This window comes from Ylistrum balloti, unplaced genomic scaffold (assembly GCF_031769215.1).
Source record: "Ylistrum balloti isolate Yb309-2 unplaced genomic scaffold, AGI_CSIRO_Ybal_v1 Utg370818, whole genome shotgun sequence".
Classification (NCBI taxonomy): domain Eukaryota; kingdom Metazoa; phylum Mollusca; class Bivalvia; order Pectinida; family Pectinidae; genus Ylistrum; species Ylistrum balloti.
In genome coordinates, this window is record NW_026782473.1 from 142,769 (window position 1) to 159,493 (window position 16,725).

Sequence of the window (16,725 nt, forward strand, 5' to 3'; positions counted from 1 at the left end):
TTATTTAGCCTTGTTTAATTGATAACATTTGGAAACACATATGATGACAGATATAAAGTATAGCAGACCACAGAGTGTAATTCGGGCTCGATTTATCAAACCAAGCCAAAAAAAAGAAGAAAAAAAAAGATTGTTGGAGGCAGCGATAAATGTGTACAAACTTAATCTACTTCTTTTATACTCAGTCTAGTTTCCTCTGCCTGATACTTTACCCGGTTTTTCAGCAGTTATCCCTCAGACACTAAAACAACCATTTAGATAAGACATTATCACGAAAAGGGTTGCAGTGATTTCGAATTTCTTTTCCTATAGTGTTATCTTAAGGTTATTTTAACAATTAGATAGAATTATCAGTGTGCAATATTGTATCATTGTCTTGATTTAGATACTTGTGTGTATATATATATATATATAATTTATATATGCGTTCGGGCACGTTGATTTGCTACAGTCGTGTTACTTATAAATTGTGTTTTGCTTTTACTTTACGCTTATAATGGCTTTTCGTTATGAACATTAAATACCTTGCCTTTCAAGGATGATACGACTGTGGTTAATTCTTTTTTTCTGCAATATTTCAGTAAAGAATGTAAAGGTATTCGTCGACAATTACTGAAATACAAAAGTTTGATGCAACAGCAAGAAACACGACGCCGCTTAGATCAGCGGATCACAATAACCTAACTTAAGAGAAAGTTTCAATTAAATAAAAGAGTTTCAGCAATATCTCCATGCAGGCGATTCCTACCTGATAACACGGAAATAATGACACGGACCCACTCAAAGAAGAAAAAACAAGTCCTATTGGCTCATAAATTAGATTTTAATAGCTAATTTTGAATTTCATTAAATGCAATCATTATAATGAGTTTGAAAATATCTTTATTTTCTTAATCAGTGTAGAAATACGCAATAGATAGACAGTGTGGAATTATGAATATACAAATTTTAAGCATAACAAACATATAAAATGAGTGACTTTGTCGTGAATCATAGAACTTCCAGAATTTGACCCAAAGAAGTTTACAAAAGTGTCTGAACATTTCTAATAATTAAATAGTAATCCCAAGAGGTAGTTATGTTGCATAACATTATATTTTTACTGGTATCACATCATAGTACGCCTGCACAACAAGACTTTACGAGTTATCTCCCTTCATCGTCACGTATCTTATTGACCTTCTAATCTTTCAATGGCGATCTCCTTCAACCGTTGAATATGAACCTGAATATATAACAAAAAACTCATAACTTACATTATACAAATTATATCAGAAAATTAAGTTGACATTAAAACAAACTACTATATTTCCATAAAAGAAACTTCGACATGTGTACGTCCTTTCCGCACATATAGCTCCTCATTGAACAGTAGAAGGTTTTATGTAAGTGCATGAAAAGACTGGCATTGTATGCAAATAATACAGATCGGAATAAATACCACTTTCATTACTTTATTCTTTCGCTTTATCGAATTTCAAAAGGAAAATACGCAACAACAATATAATGCATTTGTACGTAAATGGCAACAAAATTTGATTCACCTTTCCTCTAGCACCAGCACGAGGCATGGCGTCAAGGATGAAATATTTCGTTGGACATTCGAGGAAAAGAAGCTGTCGTAAAAAAATATTGCGCAATTAATGAATAAATTTCTCCGAGGCAAAATAATATTCAACGGTTTGTAATTATTATATATTTACAATCATACATATTCTCACACAATACTGTATATATAGAGAAATATTACAGAATTGAAAATATGTCTGATTAGTTAAGTATAAGCGCTTACAAATCAAACCATCAGACACTTTACAATTATATGTACTGGATAATGCAAATACCTTATCGGAGTCATCATATATTAATTTCATAAGAGAATAATGAAGCATTACCTCATTCCGATTCATATAGATCTAACGATGTTGAAATTTTTTTTTATTAAATCTACTAATGAGACACGAGCACCATCATTGGTAGTCAATGGGATTCAATGATAATTTTTCAGTGCCTTTTAAAACTTTGTAACAAGTGTATCAAAGTGCGTCCATAAATGACCCGCTGCAACCAATATCGAATTGCAGTTCAACGTTTTCATCGTTTTCATCCTCATAACACAATAATTTCTGACTCCATAACTGTAGCAAAAAGTTGATAGGAACCAACTTACATAAAATGACAGAAGAATCTTAGAGCCGACCGTCGTTTTATTTGTACTTGTATATTTGAAATAAGAAGTAAGACTGCCTTACTTTCCTCCGAACATGCATTTGGTCTTAATTATTTGCAATTTTTAAAAATGTCAAATAGAAAATAAACCCCCGATAGCCTTTTTCATTTTTTTTATTCAGCTCCAAAATAAAAAGGAATACAACTTAGGGGGAAGAGGAATCCATATATGGAAATTGAATAAGATTCATCCATTAGCTCGCAAACATTCATTGTCAAAATATATGATGGCCGTTTGTTCATAAAAGAATAAAAAGAATAGCGACGGACGGCGTACGACTGACCACGAATCATGCACATAGGGCGATCGGAATAGCCGACCATACATTGTGGTGGAATATAAACTTGTACCTTTACGTTACACAACAACACACTAATTCTGTTCATTATCTTCACCAAAAACAAGGGGAATTAGCGGATACGAAATAATAATGAAACCACCGGAGCATTATTATATAAGTCCTTGCCAGTCTAAGATATACAGAACAAACTAATACATAAGGAATCGAAAGCAGTAATTACAGTGTATACAAAGATAATAAACTGGTGTGTTCAGTAAGGGTTAGCGTTTGTTGCTTCTCCAGCGCTAACATTGTAGATATCATTAGGTGGCCGATTTTTAAAATGAGAACCTAGGCAAATAGTAAGAGAATGGTACAGTATAGCAAAAGTCTTTGAATATCAGCTGAACATTATCATTCTGATACAGACAATGGTGGAAGTAAGTAGGTCACTTCGTAGACATGAAACGCCCAAACAGATGTCGTTTTATCACGAACCTAACCAGAAAACTGATACTTTTTTTACTCACCTTTAGGTTTCTTTTCAGAAATATTTACTAGTCACTTACTGCTTAATACCCAGTTGTGCCCATTCGAAAAAGGATGATATTTCTTTACGATACACATGTATACAAGAAATTAACCGACTGACAATAACTAGCTACGTACCTCTTTATTGAAGTATTCCTCCAGCTGTTTTTCTGTTAGATCGGCCTCAGGATGCAGCCTAAATATGGATTATCATTAGCAAGTTAAAATCTTAAACGTCTTTATAGGATAATATTCTACGTTGTAGTGGTATTTATTCAGGAGTTGCGAAGGTTTCCAAAGTATCAACTGCCTGCTAAATGACATGAGACACATAAGAAATGTACCAGAGTCGTTGCGGCTATACCCGATATTGGAAGATTTGGAAGGAAATAGTATGAGGAGAGGGTAAGCATGTTATTGACCAAAACAATACACCAGATGGTAACAATGTACTGTAGTCAATTCGGCAACGCTTTGTTTAAAACTTGAAGGGGTTCTTTACCAACCGTCTAAAATTGTTGACTCTCAGACCTTACTTATTGTAGTTATCAAACATGACATTATTTAAAATATTACTTTACTAATTTATTATATACATTTACCTACCAAAACAACATTAAGAAATCACTTACTGAACAAAGAGACAAATTTCGTGGCCAATATGGTTGTCTTGTATCCCGACCACCTACAACAGAGGAAAAACAAACTCTTCTTATCAACGGTTTTCTCTTTCAAATAGAGTAAACCATTTATTGAAGACAGGTATACAGCAATATTTCTGTTTCTCATTAAACTTATGAAAAAAAATGTTAAAGTCACCAACACATCGAGCATATGAAAGTTTGGGCCGTTGCACTCAGTTACTGTCATACCTTACACGTGTAAAAAAAATTGTCATTTTTCTTATTTTGTAAATCGTACACCATTCCTGATCGAGATGTCATATTAATAGAATTAGAAAGGTAAATAAAATCATAATTTATAACCAAAATCGATAAAATGAGCGCTAAATATGAACAAAAGAAAGATTAACATAACATGGCATACTAATTAAAAACATTACATGTAACTTAAAACACAAAAGGAAAAACTTAAAACACAAAAGGAAAAAATGAGTTTTCCCTTATAAGATATTAAGTTTAATCAACCTGCATCTCTATAAACCCTAATACATTGTAATATGATCATGAAAGAGTTTGAAACTCAAGTATTATATTCGGTATTCCTGCGGGCCTCTAACTATGATAAATACTTAAGGATTAAGATTTTACATTGTTTAATTTACAAGATAAAAAACAAAATGGAGGACAAAGTAAATTTGCGATTACGAACAATTAAAAGATTGCTCCTATGGATTTATGATCACATGAAACTAAACGAAATAGACGGTAAAATTAATACATACAATAGTAATCATAATAATTAATACAATAATTAATACAATAACACAACACAGAGTGTCAAATACAAGCAATTTTCGATCTACATTCTGAATTATTTTGACGTCATGTTCATCGATACGGGACAACACTCACTAAAGCCATCGACTGATTATTAAACCTCACTAATTTTCTCCGTGACAACAAAATGATACAGTTATTTAATTTGGTTCCCATAAAAGACATACATTATTAATTACAATATCTTCGTAATTTTATTATTAGAAGGTAATGGAATAAATAAGTCTAAATTGATTTGATATTTTGATATTTAGGTAAAATACTATTACTTAGGTAAAAAAACAAGACATTATTGAAGTGATGAGCGCAAGGGCTGGATATAGAGAGCTAAACATACATGTATTTATATAGGATGAAATGAGTCCTTTAAGTTATTGAAAAAAGAATAAAAAAAATAATGCCAGACTTTAGTTATCGGTTCAAAACACTGAAAGTTGTAAATCTTTTCGTATCACAGGACCAGGAAATTGTCGGGACATTGCAATGAATATGTGTATGGGGTCATCATTTTAATTTCATATTTGAAGTGTATACCGTTATGTTGAAGTTGGTAACGGTTTTTTCCCTGTCAGAATTTGACATAATAAGAAATCAATCTTAAAAATTATTTCAAAAGACCAATAGAATAATTAGTACTTTTGCGTATACATTATACTTCTCCGTGAGATAAACACATTAGATTGTCTCACCTTGGCCTCTTTAACCGCTTCATGTTTATTGGCCGTATCCAGTATGAGGGAGGGATACACCTTGTCTCCCGTATGTTTAAACACCACGCATTCCTCTTTCCTACCTAGCAGCTGTATGTGACCTGTGACATCCATAATGCCGACGTCTCTAAAAAAATGACACAACATATAGCGCCATGAAACGTCAATTGGCAAAATCCGTTTTTTGTTTAACATGGGAGGCAGTTCCGCGTTTATCATCGCCTTTGTAAAATCATCTGAGGTTTAAGCAATGTAAATACTTTATTAACTGGATATCAAGAAAAGTTAAACGCTTCAAATTCGTTCTAAACTGTCCCTCATTTACCCATAGCTGAATAATCATATAATTCCATGAAAACATCGATGACGTGGAAGTCCTGTCAACTGCTTAGTGCCAATGTTGATAAATTTAGGTGAGTGTGTTAGACTTAAAGGACTATCTAGCAGTATTATTTTTGTTGGTGGATTTCGTTTATTTTACCTTTATTCATCAAGACAGTCTGTGAAAGCCAAAACTTATCTGTAACTACGCTTGATCAATCGATAAATATATTTTGTGAAGAGGTTTGGTAATTTCTTATTTGGCAACGTCCTGTTAACCAATTTGGTGGCTAGATGTGCTCTTATTTTGACATTATTTCGTTTGGAAGCAGAATGAATTACTATCATTGAATTTACGTGGCGATGTGTATATGGATGATCCTAATGAATATCCTGATCAAAAACCAATATTTACCCTAAATGCAGCCATCCAGTCTCCCCTTTTGCTTTTGATGTTGTTTCTGGGTCATTTAAGTACTTGGTGAAACAGAACCAGCCTCGAGTACATATTTCTCCAGCTTTACCTATCGGTAATACCTCGTTGTTGTCACCTACGATCTTCACCTAATTATACGAGAAGAATGTTAAAAGAAACCTATGATATAATTTCAATGTTTCTGTTATCATAACACACATTAAGTTTGAATGCATTAGAACAAAATAGCAATAATCACTTTTTTAATTTGTGTCTCAAATATGCAAATAATTGTAAATATGTACATTAACCTCATTCTACTCTTATTCTTATTATACTTCTATATTGCTATTACCTGTTTTGATTTTTTGGTTCCTTTTTTCGTAGTTAGACTACCAAATCAAAAGGATGCATCGTTCATAGAAGCCTTAAATATGATTTTAGTTTTATTTTTAAGGCATTGGTTTGTCGCGGATTAAATTGTTATTTTGTATTATTGATCAGTAAAATCAATGATTGTATTGATTTATTGATCATTTGGAAAATTGGCATAAGAAACGTAATAATATCCTCAGATCAATATGATAAAATAATTCTATTTCTTTTATAAAATATCTAATATAATGTTTCTCACCTCTGTGTGAGGAAATGGATAGCCAACGCTTTCTGACTTCTGAGTTTCTGACGATAGTGTCGCTGATATCATGGAAACCATGCCTTCAGAGGACCCATACACATTCTGTAATATGGTTGATGATCACAGATATATGTTAAAGTTACCTTTGAAATCTGTAACGTCTTAGTTATTTTGCTACATTTTGATATATCTAAAGCCATATATCATATCGTAACTGTGAAGTCTCATAACATAAGAATCAAGGACGTCATTGGGTACAGAAACAAGTTCGGACATCTAATTATTGGCTAAGAGGCAATAGGAACTGGAACTGATTTCATGTAGAAACTTGAGGCTACACGTAAGAGTGCGCTTCCTACGCTGAAAATGCTTAGCAAATCCGCATTGCAATATCAAAAGAATTATTATTCTTTGGGCGTATCGTCTATTGAAGTACTGCTGTATCCTGAACGCGCAGGAGTTTTTGAAAAATAAATTTGAAGACGTTTGATAATACACTCACACTTGTGTCCGGAAAATGTTGTTTCAGTCGTTGTTTTAATTCTGATGTTATCATCTGAGCAGTGACGACGACTACAACAGCGAAAACATAGCTATATAAACATATCGTCATATTTCAAAAGCGAAATGTACACGAAGAAAATAAGTGATATATCCCTTGATAACAAATAAAGATGCAGACGTTTTAAAAATCTCACAAACTGTGTAAATAATATTCTGTGTTTATGCAAAACCATCAATGACATGGTCGCACTTTCCATGCCTTTTTAAAAAATCTTCCTTACAATGTGCCAACATTGTTGGAATATGTAACCGATATATCAAGGGGTTACTGATGCCAGGAAGAACCCTGTATTATCTACTTAATGTTAAACTGCTATAACAAACTGATCAGGAGAGAATGATGTAATTACAAACAATCTGTGGTGGACACATTTGATCAAACAAAATGAAAGGGGTTATAACCACAGCACGATCCACTATTAGTCTGTAACGTCAACGAAATAATTGGTTGTTACATTAATGTTTATTAAATGCCATACCTCCTCGTAATGATGATATATCATAGTTCTGTAAACTCGGGCTATCCAACATCTTCAAAAGTTCAAACGGATATCCAGTATACCATGTCATCCTATGATAAACAGAATCTTTGATTAGACCAATATATTGTGTTTTGCTATTTATTACGGAGAGCTCTTTATCTTGATAATATATATACATGATTGAATATTTCACTCACCTATAGGTTTGAATACATTCCAGCAGACATGTAATATCGTCCTGATAGAATTCTACTTTAGAAGACAAGATGATCATAATAATCTCCCGCCAGTTATATACCGCTTGTGTCACGCCCATGAAAAACTGGATATCATCTGTTGTTGGATTTCGTCCTCCTACTACGTCTTTCTGTAAATTTTCGTTTCAAATATTTGAAATTGGCAAACCGCACTTGTATGTATGAAAAGTACACTCTGTTTTTCTTCTTGTGTGTATATGTGTGTAGGTTGCGAATCAATCACATAAAATGATTAAACTTTAACCCATAGTTTAATAAGTCTTTGAACTCTTTTCTTTGATGATGCTCTACTAATCTGACGTGACGTTGAAAGATGGCGTCAATCTTTTTGTGTTATGGGGTAATATTATAAAACTAGTGTTCAACGCAAAGGTTTTTACCCAGAGGAATAAAGAATTTTGGTCTAATCTAATTTCAATTTTCAATCAGCGCACGCTTGTTACAATTTTAGTATATAGGGTTTAAGTAACATCTGATCACACTGGATTAGGTTCAGTAGCCTAAAAATTGCTACATGTGTTAGCTGTGTGTCAACATTGTATTTGAAGCTTAGGAAATTCCCATGTTTTAGTGCATTTTACTTCAGGTAGCAACTTTGACGACCTGTTGAAAACAACACATGCCATACAAAGAGGTATATCTAAGATGCTTTTTTCTGATAGTTGGTATTTTGATATAACTCATTGGATTACCCATCTAAATTCATCGAAAGGAAAATTCTTTTTTTTTTTTTTCATTTTAAAGTTGGGCACATTTTGTTCGAATCAGGCAGTAATAGGACATACCTCAAACATATATGTGTGTGTAAAGTGTCAATTATTCACTTCTATGCTTCCACTAGGATTCTAACTCGGGACCTTTGTCATACTAGTCTGACTTTCTAATGATCGAGTTAAAGAGAGAATCTCTGCAAATGGTCTATATTGTGCGGTCAGTATTAACCTGAGGTACGTGCTAATCTTCGGGATATGTAACCCTCACATGTAAAGACTTCAGGTGTATATGAATAAACATCGGACATCATATAAGAACGGACTACTTCATCATGATAAAACAACTACTTACCTTTTGGTAAGGATTTCTTCTGGTGTTCGCAAACTTCGCACAGTTGACAGCATAACAGTGAGACTGGCAAACCAGTTTAGCTTCGCCACTTGATCCCTGTAACAGAAATGCAGCAGACAATACTGTTTGTGTTATATACATGGAGACATTATCCTTTTAAGAATGTGAATACTGTCCAGATAAATCTTACTATAATATTTGTGGGTTTTTGTATGCTGATATACATATCACAACATCATGTATTAGTTATTACACAGTAATGACACTTAATTCATTGTTGTGTCTATCTGAGTATGGAACGCCTTCGTTTATTCTGCATTATTATTTTCCTTTCAAGGAATGATGAACGGCGGTATGAACGTATGGTTGAGAACTATACGGAAGTGTACTTTGTGTAAAAATCAAGGGAATAATATGAGTGGGAAAATTAATAAACTGGTCGAATTTTCGGTTGATATCATCATCGTTGTTGGAAAAACTCATGGGACCAATTGTACTCTTCTTGTTGATTTGTTTTGTTTTATCAAAGTGCTTATCAAGACTTCAAAGTCCTTTAGTGTCGCTTTCAGATACATTGATGATATCTTGTCTGTACAGGACAAGAAAAGTTATGACAATATCCATCCTATACACATAAATTGGAAATCAAGGACACGACAAACTCTTCCTTATCAGCCTCTTACCTCGATCTTACAACTAAATTCTCAGGAAAACTTTTACCAAGCTGTATAATAAGCCTGATGATTTCCTGCTGTTAATGTTTCTTATCAAAATAACACGACCCTACATTCTCAGCCTATGGTGTTTACGTGTCACAATCGATTCGATATCTAAGTGTTTCTACTCTGAATCTTATAATTCTCGCACAAATTTCACTGGGAAGTATCCCTTTTCTTATTTGATATGAAGTTGTTTGGTGTTCTTTAGTTTACTTATTGTTGTTGCTGTTGACATTGCTTACTTGGATCGTACATTCCAGGCGTCGTTATTGAAGCAGGAAACACTTACTCTTCAAGAGCACCTGATCATATTTACATTGAATCGTTCTTATATTCATGTTTTTCATATGTTTGAATTGTAATTTAGTTGATATTTTCATGTTGTTTTATCAGACGTTTCTGCTTGCGAACAAGTATTTGATTATGTCACTATATACCAGTAATTATTACTGATTTTGCAGTTATTCATACGTTGACAGTCGAACATTTATTCCTCTATATTGTGAAATACCAATTGATGAAGTCGCTTGCAATACCATGCAATACATACGTCATGTGGTACTATTAACGTCACCACATGAATGTGCAGCGATGTTTAATACTCACTGATGTCGCCACTATGTAGGCAATATCATCCGTACTAACTCGGGAGGATATGTCGTTTAATGTGACATCCGACACGGTTTCACCCTGCTTCAGGAATTCTGAATATTGACTGAAACTAGATGCATGTCAGTGACTGAGATGACACCATTACATTAGATCCTTTACATTCTAGGATAAATGGTAAACTGAAAAAAAACCCACGTGAATGGGCCAGGCTGCTTCAAAATCAACCACTGTATAGATATTACGATGAAAAGAATTACATTATAATTTTCAACACACTGTTTACTCTTTCTATAGCGCGCATTCATTGATATCTCCATCATATCTATTAAGAGATTATTATCATTGCTTAAATCCGTATGGTATCACCTTGCCTCCATAATTATATGAATAGAGACATTGGAGAGGTAAAGGTAATCATTTACCTGTGTTTGCTTGTCCCAGTGTAGATGATATCTTTAAGTGTCTGAGGCCTTAAGATAAAAAGGAAACCACACAAGCAGATATTACATCATTATTATATGATAATATACCGTATTTAACACACGAAACACTATATACTGACTTTCGTGTGCATTTTAAATGTTCGCAAATATTTCATATAACAAGAAAAATAAATGACGAGCCGCGATGATTTGTAGTAAATTTTCGAATCTTGGTATTAATTTACATCAGTATGATTTAAGTATAGATAGCTTGTATATGGTTATAGTCAATTTAAATGCTGTATTTGTATGTATGTAGTATTTATCGAACATTTTGTATACAGGTTGATCACAGGATTGTCTTATTTAGTCAATATGAGAAGAATGCCATATTATTGGTTACTGCACATGTAATATTACTTATTTTGACGTCACTTCAGATAACTAAATTGTGTCATAACTGATACGTTACAATAGGACTATTGATATCGAGCTATCATAACTTTTTTGTACCATATTTGCTTGAAAAGTCGATCATGGGATAAAAAGAGTCTTAAGCTTGTTACCATATATATGCGATTTAATCATTCTAACCTTTTTAAATCTTAGCTCTTTTTTAATGAAGAATGCTTGGACAAGTTCCATCGTTTGATATTTTCAATGAAAGCTTATATAGGATTCAACATGGTGTTGTGTATATGCTTGATATACACGTGGGGAGTTATACATATGGTTGTAGACATGTAGGGCGTGTAGAGTGTTATGTAAATGACTGTAAACACGTAGGGAGTTTTGTAAATGGCTGTAGACAAGTAGGGAGTTATATAAATGGTTGTAGACATATAGGGCGTGCAGGGCGTTACGTAAATGGCTGTAGACACCTAGGGAGTTTTGTAAATGGTTGTAGACTAGTAGGACGCGTAGAGCGTTATGTTTAGGATTGCAGACAACTAGGGACGTATGTTATTGTTGTGGACAAGTAGGTATTTATGTTATTGTTGTAGAGAAGTAGGTATTTATGTTATTGTCGTAGAGAAGTAGGTAGTTATGTATATTGTTGTTGATATAAGGGGAGTTATGTACATGGTTGTGATATATGTTGGGCGTTATGTATATGGTTGTAGAGAAGTTAGTAGTCATGCATATGGTTTAAATGTAGGGCAGTATATATGTATGTAGTTTACTATTGAAACCTTCACCTATTTGTTTCGGAAGATTTCCATATCTTCTCGAGCTCTTCATTGATGACAGGCATTACTTCTGGACCAACAAACAGCACTGACGGATTGACCTAAGGTCATGAAAAAGATGTATCACACGTACATATCTTCATATCACGATTACCTTGCTAATTATTGAGAATGGCAGGTCAGATTGTATTACAATGACGTCAATAGACTAAACGATTAAAATAGCAATACTGTAAGAAAGGCGTTTTAATATTTCCATTACATCTTGCATGTACATGCGTTGATGGTAGTTATATTACATTAATATTATATTATATTTGCAGGTAATAACATCGGTAGATCATTTGGCAAATACGTATACACACTGGTTTGGACTGAATTTGTTGATAAATCAAATATAATCAGTCTAACCTGCATTGCCTTTGGTAGGTATCTATCCAGTGGGTATCTCACGCATGGCTGAAATGTTCGAAACGAGGCATTAGATCAAAAAGCATGTTAAATCACCCAGTCTGAGTGAATGTTGAATCATGGGAAGAACACTGTTAAATGTTGCTAATCAAGCAATTGAAATTCGAAATTTTACAGCTGATTTCTACAATTAGGTAATGCTATAATTTGCCATATGATAAACTGATACGGAGGCAGTGATATTAAACTTATTGATAGAATGTAACAAAAGATCAAATATTTCGATTCATTTAACCTCTGCTAATCCACCCGTCCCGCCCTTCTCATCCTCCTCCTCTTCATCATCATCATCATCATCATTATCACAAATTATCTCACCTGGAAAGGCACCAGTCCAATGTACACCGCTGCATAGTACAACACTATACTTTCCATATCTGCCATTCCAGTAAGCATGACGACATCGCCCTTCTGTAAACCCATCGCGATCAAGCCTTTCGCTGCAGCCCGACTCTATAAAAGTAAAGTATAGGATTAAATTTACGTATGTAGTTATATGGTGATATCTATATCTGTGACGAAACCAGTAAAATAAAGATTCAACAATTCAAGTCACATTCGAAATTTTACATCCGGAAGTGAGAAAAAAGGGCGGAAAAAGAAGGAGGGGGGACATGCTAACGGAATCATACGAAACATATGAGCAACGGAAAGATTTACTCGCAGACCAATAAAAACAGTACGGGAAGATCCGAAAGGCTAACTAGGACTGACTGTTCTTTTGTATTTATGTTTAATGTTTCGTCTGTAGGCAAGCACTAGAATGATTGTAAACGTTGATCACATTTTCATTTTACTACTATCAATTTGATATCGGACTACAATAGATGCTTGATAATAAAACCGCCAGTCATATTATCATCATTAAAGAACATCAAAAGCGTAAAAGCTATAAGACATCAAAATGAGATGTTGTTGGGACATCTGATAAAATTCAGTGAAAAAGACCAAGAATTATTGGATATCATGGATTTCAGGTTGTGGCCGAATGATCTTATACATAAGGTCTGGTTTTAAAATCAAACACGTCATTGACATATCTTCAAATGAAATAAAAGATATGGTTTTGTCTCCCACTAAATTTAGTATTCCATATTAATATTGACTGTTATATTGTATGACAGGATGTAACCGATATACCGAAATCTTACCCTACGAAGGAGATTCCGAAGTGTTATTTCCTGGCTGTAATCCGGAACTTTGAAGATCACATGATCGGCTCCCTGATCCGCAGCTCGGTCTAACATCTGGCCTATTGTTTTGCCACTGAGAGGAGTGGGACATACACCCTGGTAGTAGCTGTTCTGTAACGGAGATACAGCGGGGCGGCATTCTCTGCAACATCGGGTACTGAGTGTAAACTACGAATTACATGCTGTTTGGTATAATGTTGATATCATAACTAATGTAACTGGTGTAGAATAAGAAAAACACTCCCTTGCGTTTGAATTACGAACAAAATGCCATTATCAAAATATGAACAAAAGGAAAATTTATGCGAAAACTCCTGACAGCCGCCATCTAAATATTTTGTCCATCCAAGAAAATAATATGATGTTCTCAAATGAGAACAAGGTATACAACAATGAAACTGGCAAACAAAAGAGCATCAAAGCTGTCCATCGTTACATCGCTTATTGAAATAGAAAAATTAAATAAAAAAGATTACTATGACGACCGTAAAACTTCCCAATTATTTTTATCAACCACCATCTTTTGAAATCAGTGTTACGAATTTGTTCGTCTGTTGACGACTTCTTGCAAGAAAATCGTCATAATGGGAACAGGTACTTGGATATCGAATCGACAACGACATTTTAATACCATAGGTTGGGTTGCGGATGCAAGGCTTTTCGTATCCAATAAAAACTCACAATAGAGGAATAGAAATAAGGCTGTCACATAGTTTACAACGTGTTTTACCGTGATTCGTTGTTTTCATAGGGCTGTGTACAGTGCATAACGCAGTTATCGTTCTTTGCGACGGGGCTTTGATGTAGAACTAGAGCAGTATTAACACCACTCAGAAATATTAACCGGCACACCTTTTTCCAGTATATCTCATAACCTGATTATCATATGCTTTGGTATATTATTTAAAATGGTGCACAGCGATATGTAGGCGCAGGGGTAACTTGCTATAAATATGTTATTATTCATAGCATAATCAGTTTGCAGTAAGGGCACATTTTGATAGTTAATAATCTGTAGGAAAACAGCATACTTCAAGGGTAAGTCTCTCAAACCATGACAAGCAATGCTATTTGTGATGTTAAAGCACCAAGAGTACTGCAAGCTGAAGTTTAGTGGGGTGATCCTAAGACGTATCATTATACGGTAGCGCTAAAATTATCACAAATGACACCGTATCAAATAATTAAATAATAGATAGAACGCAAATATACTAACATGTCACATTACATGTGTCCGTTATAAACAACAAGATGTCCTCATAATACTGTTAATGCAACATTTTTATGAATACACTGATGCACCATGGACTTGGAATCAGCATAACCCCTATGCATACTCTTTATGTATCACAATCGCCATTGACTAACCGGCGCATTTATAAACAATGCTGTTACATATATGAAACGTGATGCCACAGGTTGTAAGCTGCCTGCATAGGTTTCTACATCATTTGTTCATGTATCGATTCAGAGCAGACTCTGACGGATTGTAGCGTTGATACACACTGGTATATAACTACACCTAATGATGAAGTGCTTCTACATGTGCCGTTTAAAAATATAGAGATGGCGGAGACGTTTACATGTAATGATAGTACATACCTGGACAAGTCCTTCAGTATCGCCTGTTTACCATCTTTTTTATCCATTTTAGATATAAAGATGCCCGTGATTCCCTCAGATTTCCTATAAACAATCGCTAGCAATCTGGTAGGTGACCTTCGGTTTGTTAATCTTATCTGATATTTTATTGCAGTGTCAAACGATAACGGTTGGACACAGATAACGTGTTAACGTGCATCACGGTGTCTATAACATTTTAAGATATACTTTTCCCTTTTCCGTTTAATATAATATGTACTTAACGAATATAACAATAGATATTTTCCATGGATGCTGATATATTAAATCAAATCTAATTTATTTTTCTATTTATAACGTTTTCAAAGGCAAAAGAAGCAAATAGTCAACCCAATGTAAAAAAAATTGAAACTTTACGAGAATGATGACACTTTGCTTGTGATTTGAGCGACATTTCAATGATGAGTGGAAAGCACAGCTCTTTCATTACAAAAGCTCAGTATAAATTTGTATAAATTTCTATCAATCATGTTCATGATTTTTGTTTTATCAGAATAATTTTCATTTATATTTCATTGACAAAAGTCATGAAATTTTTCTATGAAGATTCTTTCATGGGTGATAGAAATTTCGAAATGACTCTTGAATAAGAGCGGAATAGGGTTATTTTTAAATATACTATATATGAGTAAAGTATATTTCCTAATTAATCCGCTAAAATGATAGGTCAGACACACATACAATTAATAGTCCACCAGGTCAGATTAAGATTGTTATATATACTCTTGAGAGTATGTTGTGTACAATGAGCCACACGTGATCAGTCTTTGTGTTCATAAACGCATTATATAAGCATTATCTATGTAAACATCAAATATATAAGATATCTTGTCAGGTACATATTAAGAGTTGAGTTTGGTTTGTTACACTGGAGACCTAGCCAGTACAGACCTGTCATTTATATATAGGTATAAAGATAACTTTTAATGCCCTGAACACATTACTCGCCACTCTCTTAGATGTGAAATAGATAACCTAAAAAGTAAGGCCCCCTTTGTATTTCGATTCCTGTCAAATAAAAATGAATCTACGATCAGTGCTATTGACTACACACGTGTTTTTTTTATTGTTATTATTATTATTATCATTAATTTTCAAACAGTAATATTAATTGATAATTTTTACCAAATCGCATATGATGTGCGATCTTATCGCACACTTGTTTATTAGATACAGCATTATACGTGTGTATGCACGATGGGAGAACGATGAATGCAAGAGTTGGGTACAACGTACTTGCTGCGTTGTGTGATTCCACATTTTTCATTATTTCAATGAATTTCATAAATAAAAACACGCCATATTATATTGCTTTTCTTACACCGTGGTCTGTATGAAATGCAAAAATATCAAAAGAGTGACACCAAAACTGATATTTTCATTTGTTTGGTATAAGATTCTTCAATACAATACACGATCTGACTAGGTGATTCAGAAGATGAACTTAAGTTCTGCATTTGGTATTAATATTATACAAGTGTTTCCATTGTATAAGTTCTACACTTGGTATTAACATTATTTTTAG

At 33.8% G+C, this 16,725-nt stretch overlaps 1 protein-coding gene across 1 annotated transcript; it reads right to left on the reverse strand.

Moving 5' to 3' along the window:
• Positions 1-1,171: 1,171 nt before the first annotated feature.
• LOC132558734 (putative acyl-CoA synthetase YngI) lies at positions 1,172-15,208 on the reverse strand. The gene is made up of 18 exons (XM_060223330.1): positions 15,162-15,208; positions 13,518-13,701; positions 12,685-12,819; positions 12,307-12,354; positions 11,905-11,996; positions 10,706-10,753; positions 10,278-10,392; positions 8,953-9,048; positions 7,828-7,997; positions 7,628-7,719; positions 7,087-7,157; positions 6,582-6,686; positions 5,948-6,096; positions 5,191-5,338; positions 3,674-3,726; positions 3,180-3,237; positions 1,545-1,616; positions 1,172-1,225 (listed from the first exon to the last, which is right to left on the reverse strand). Exons 1-18 carry the CDS (start codon positions 15,206-15,208, stop codon positions 1,172-1,174), a joined length of 1,737 nt encoding a protein of 578 aa, XP_060079313.1.
• Between the last annotated feature and the right edge of the window lie 1,517 nt (positions 15,209-16,725).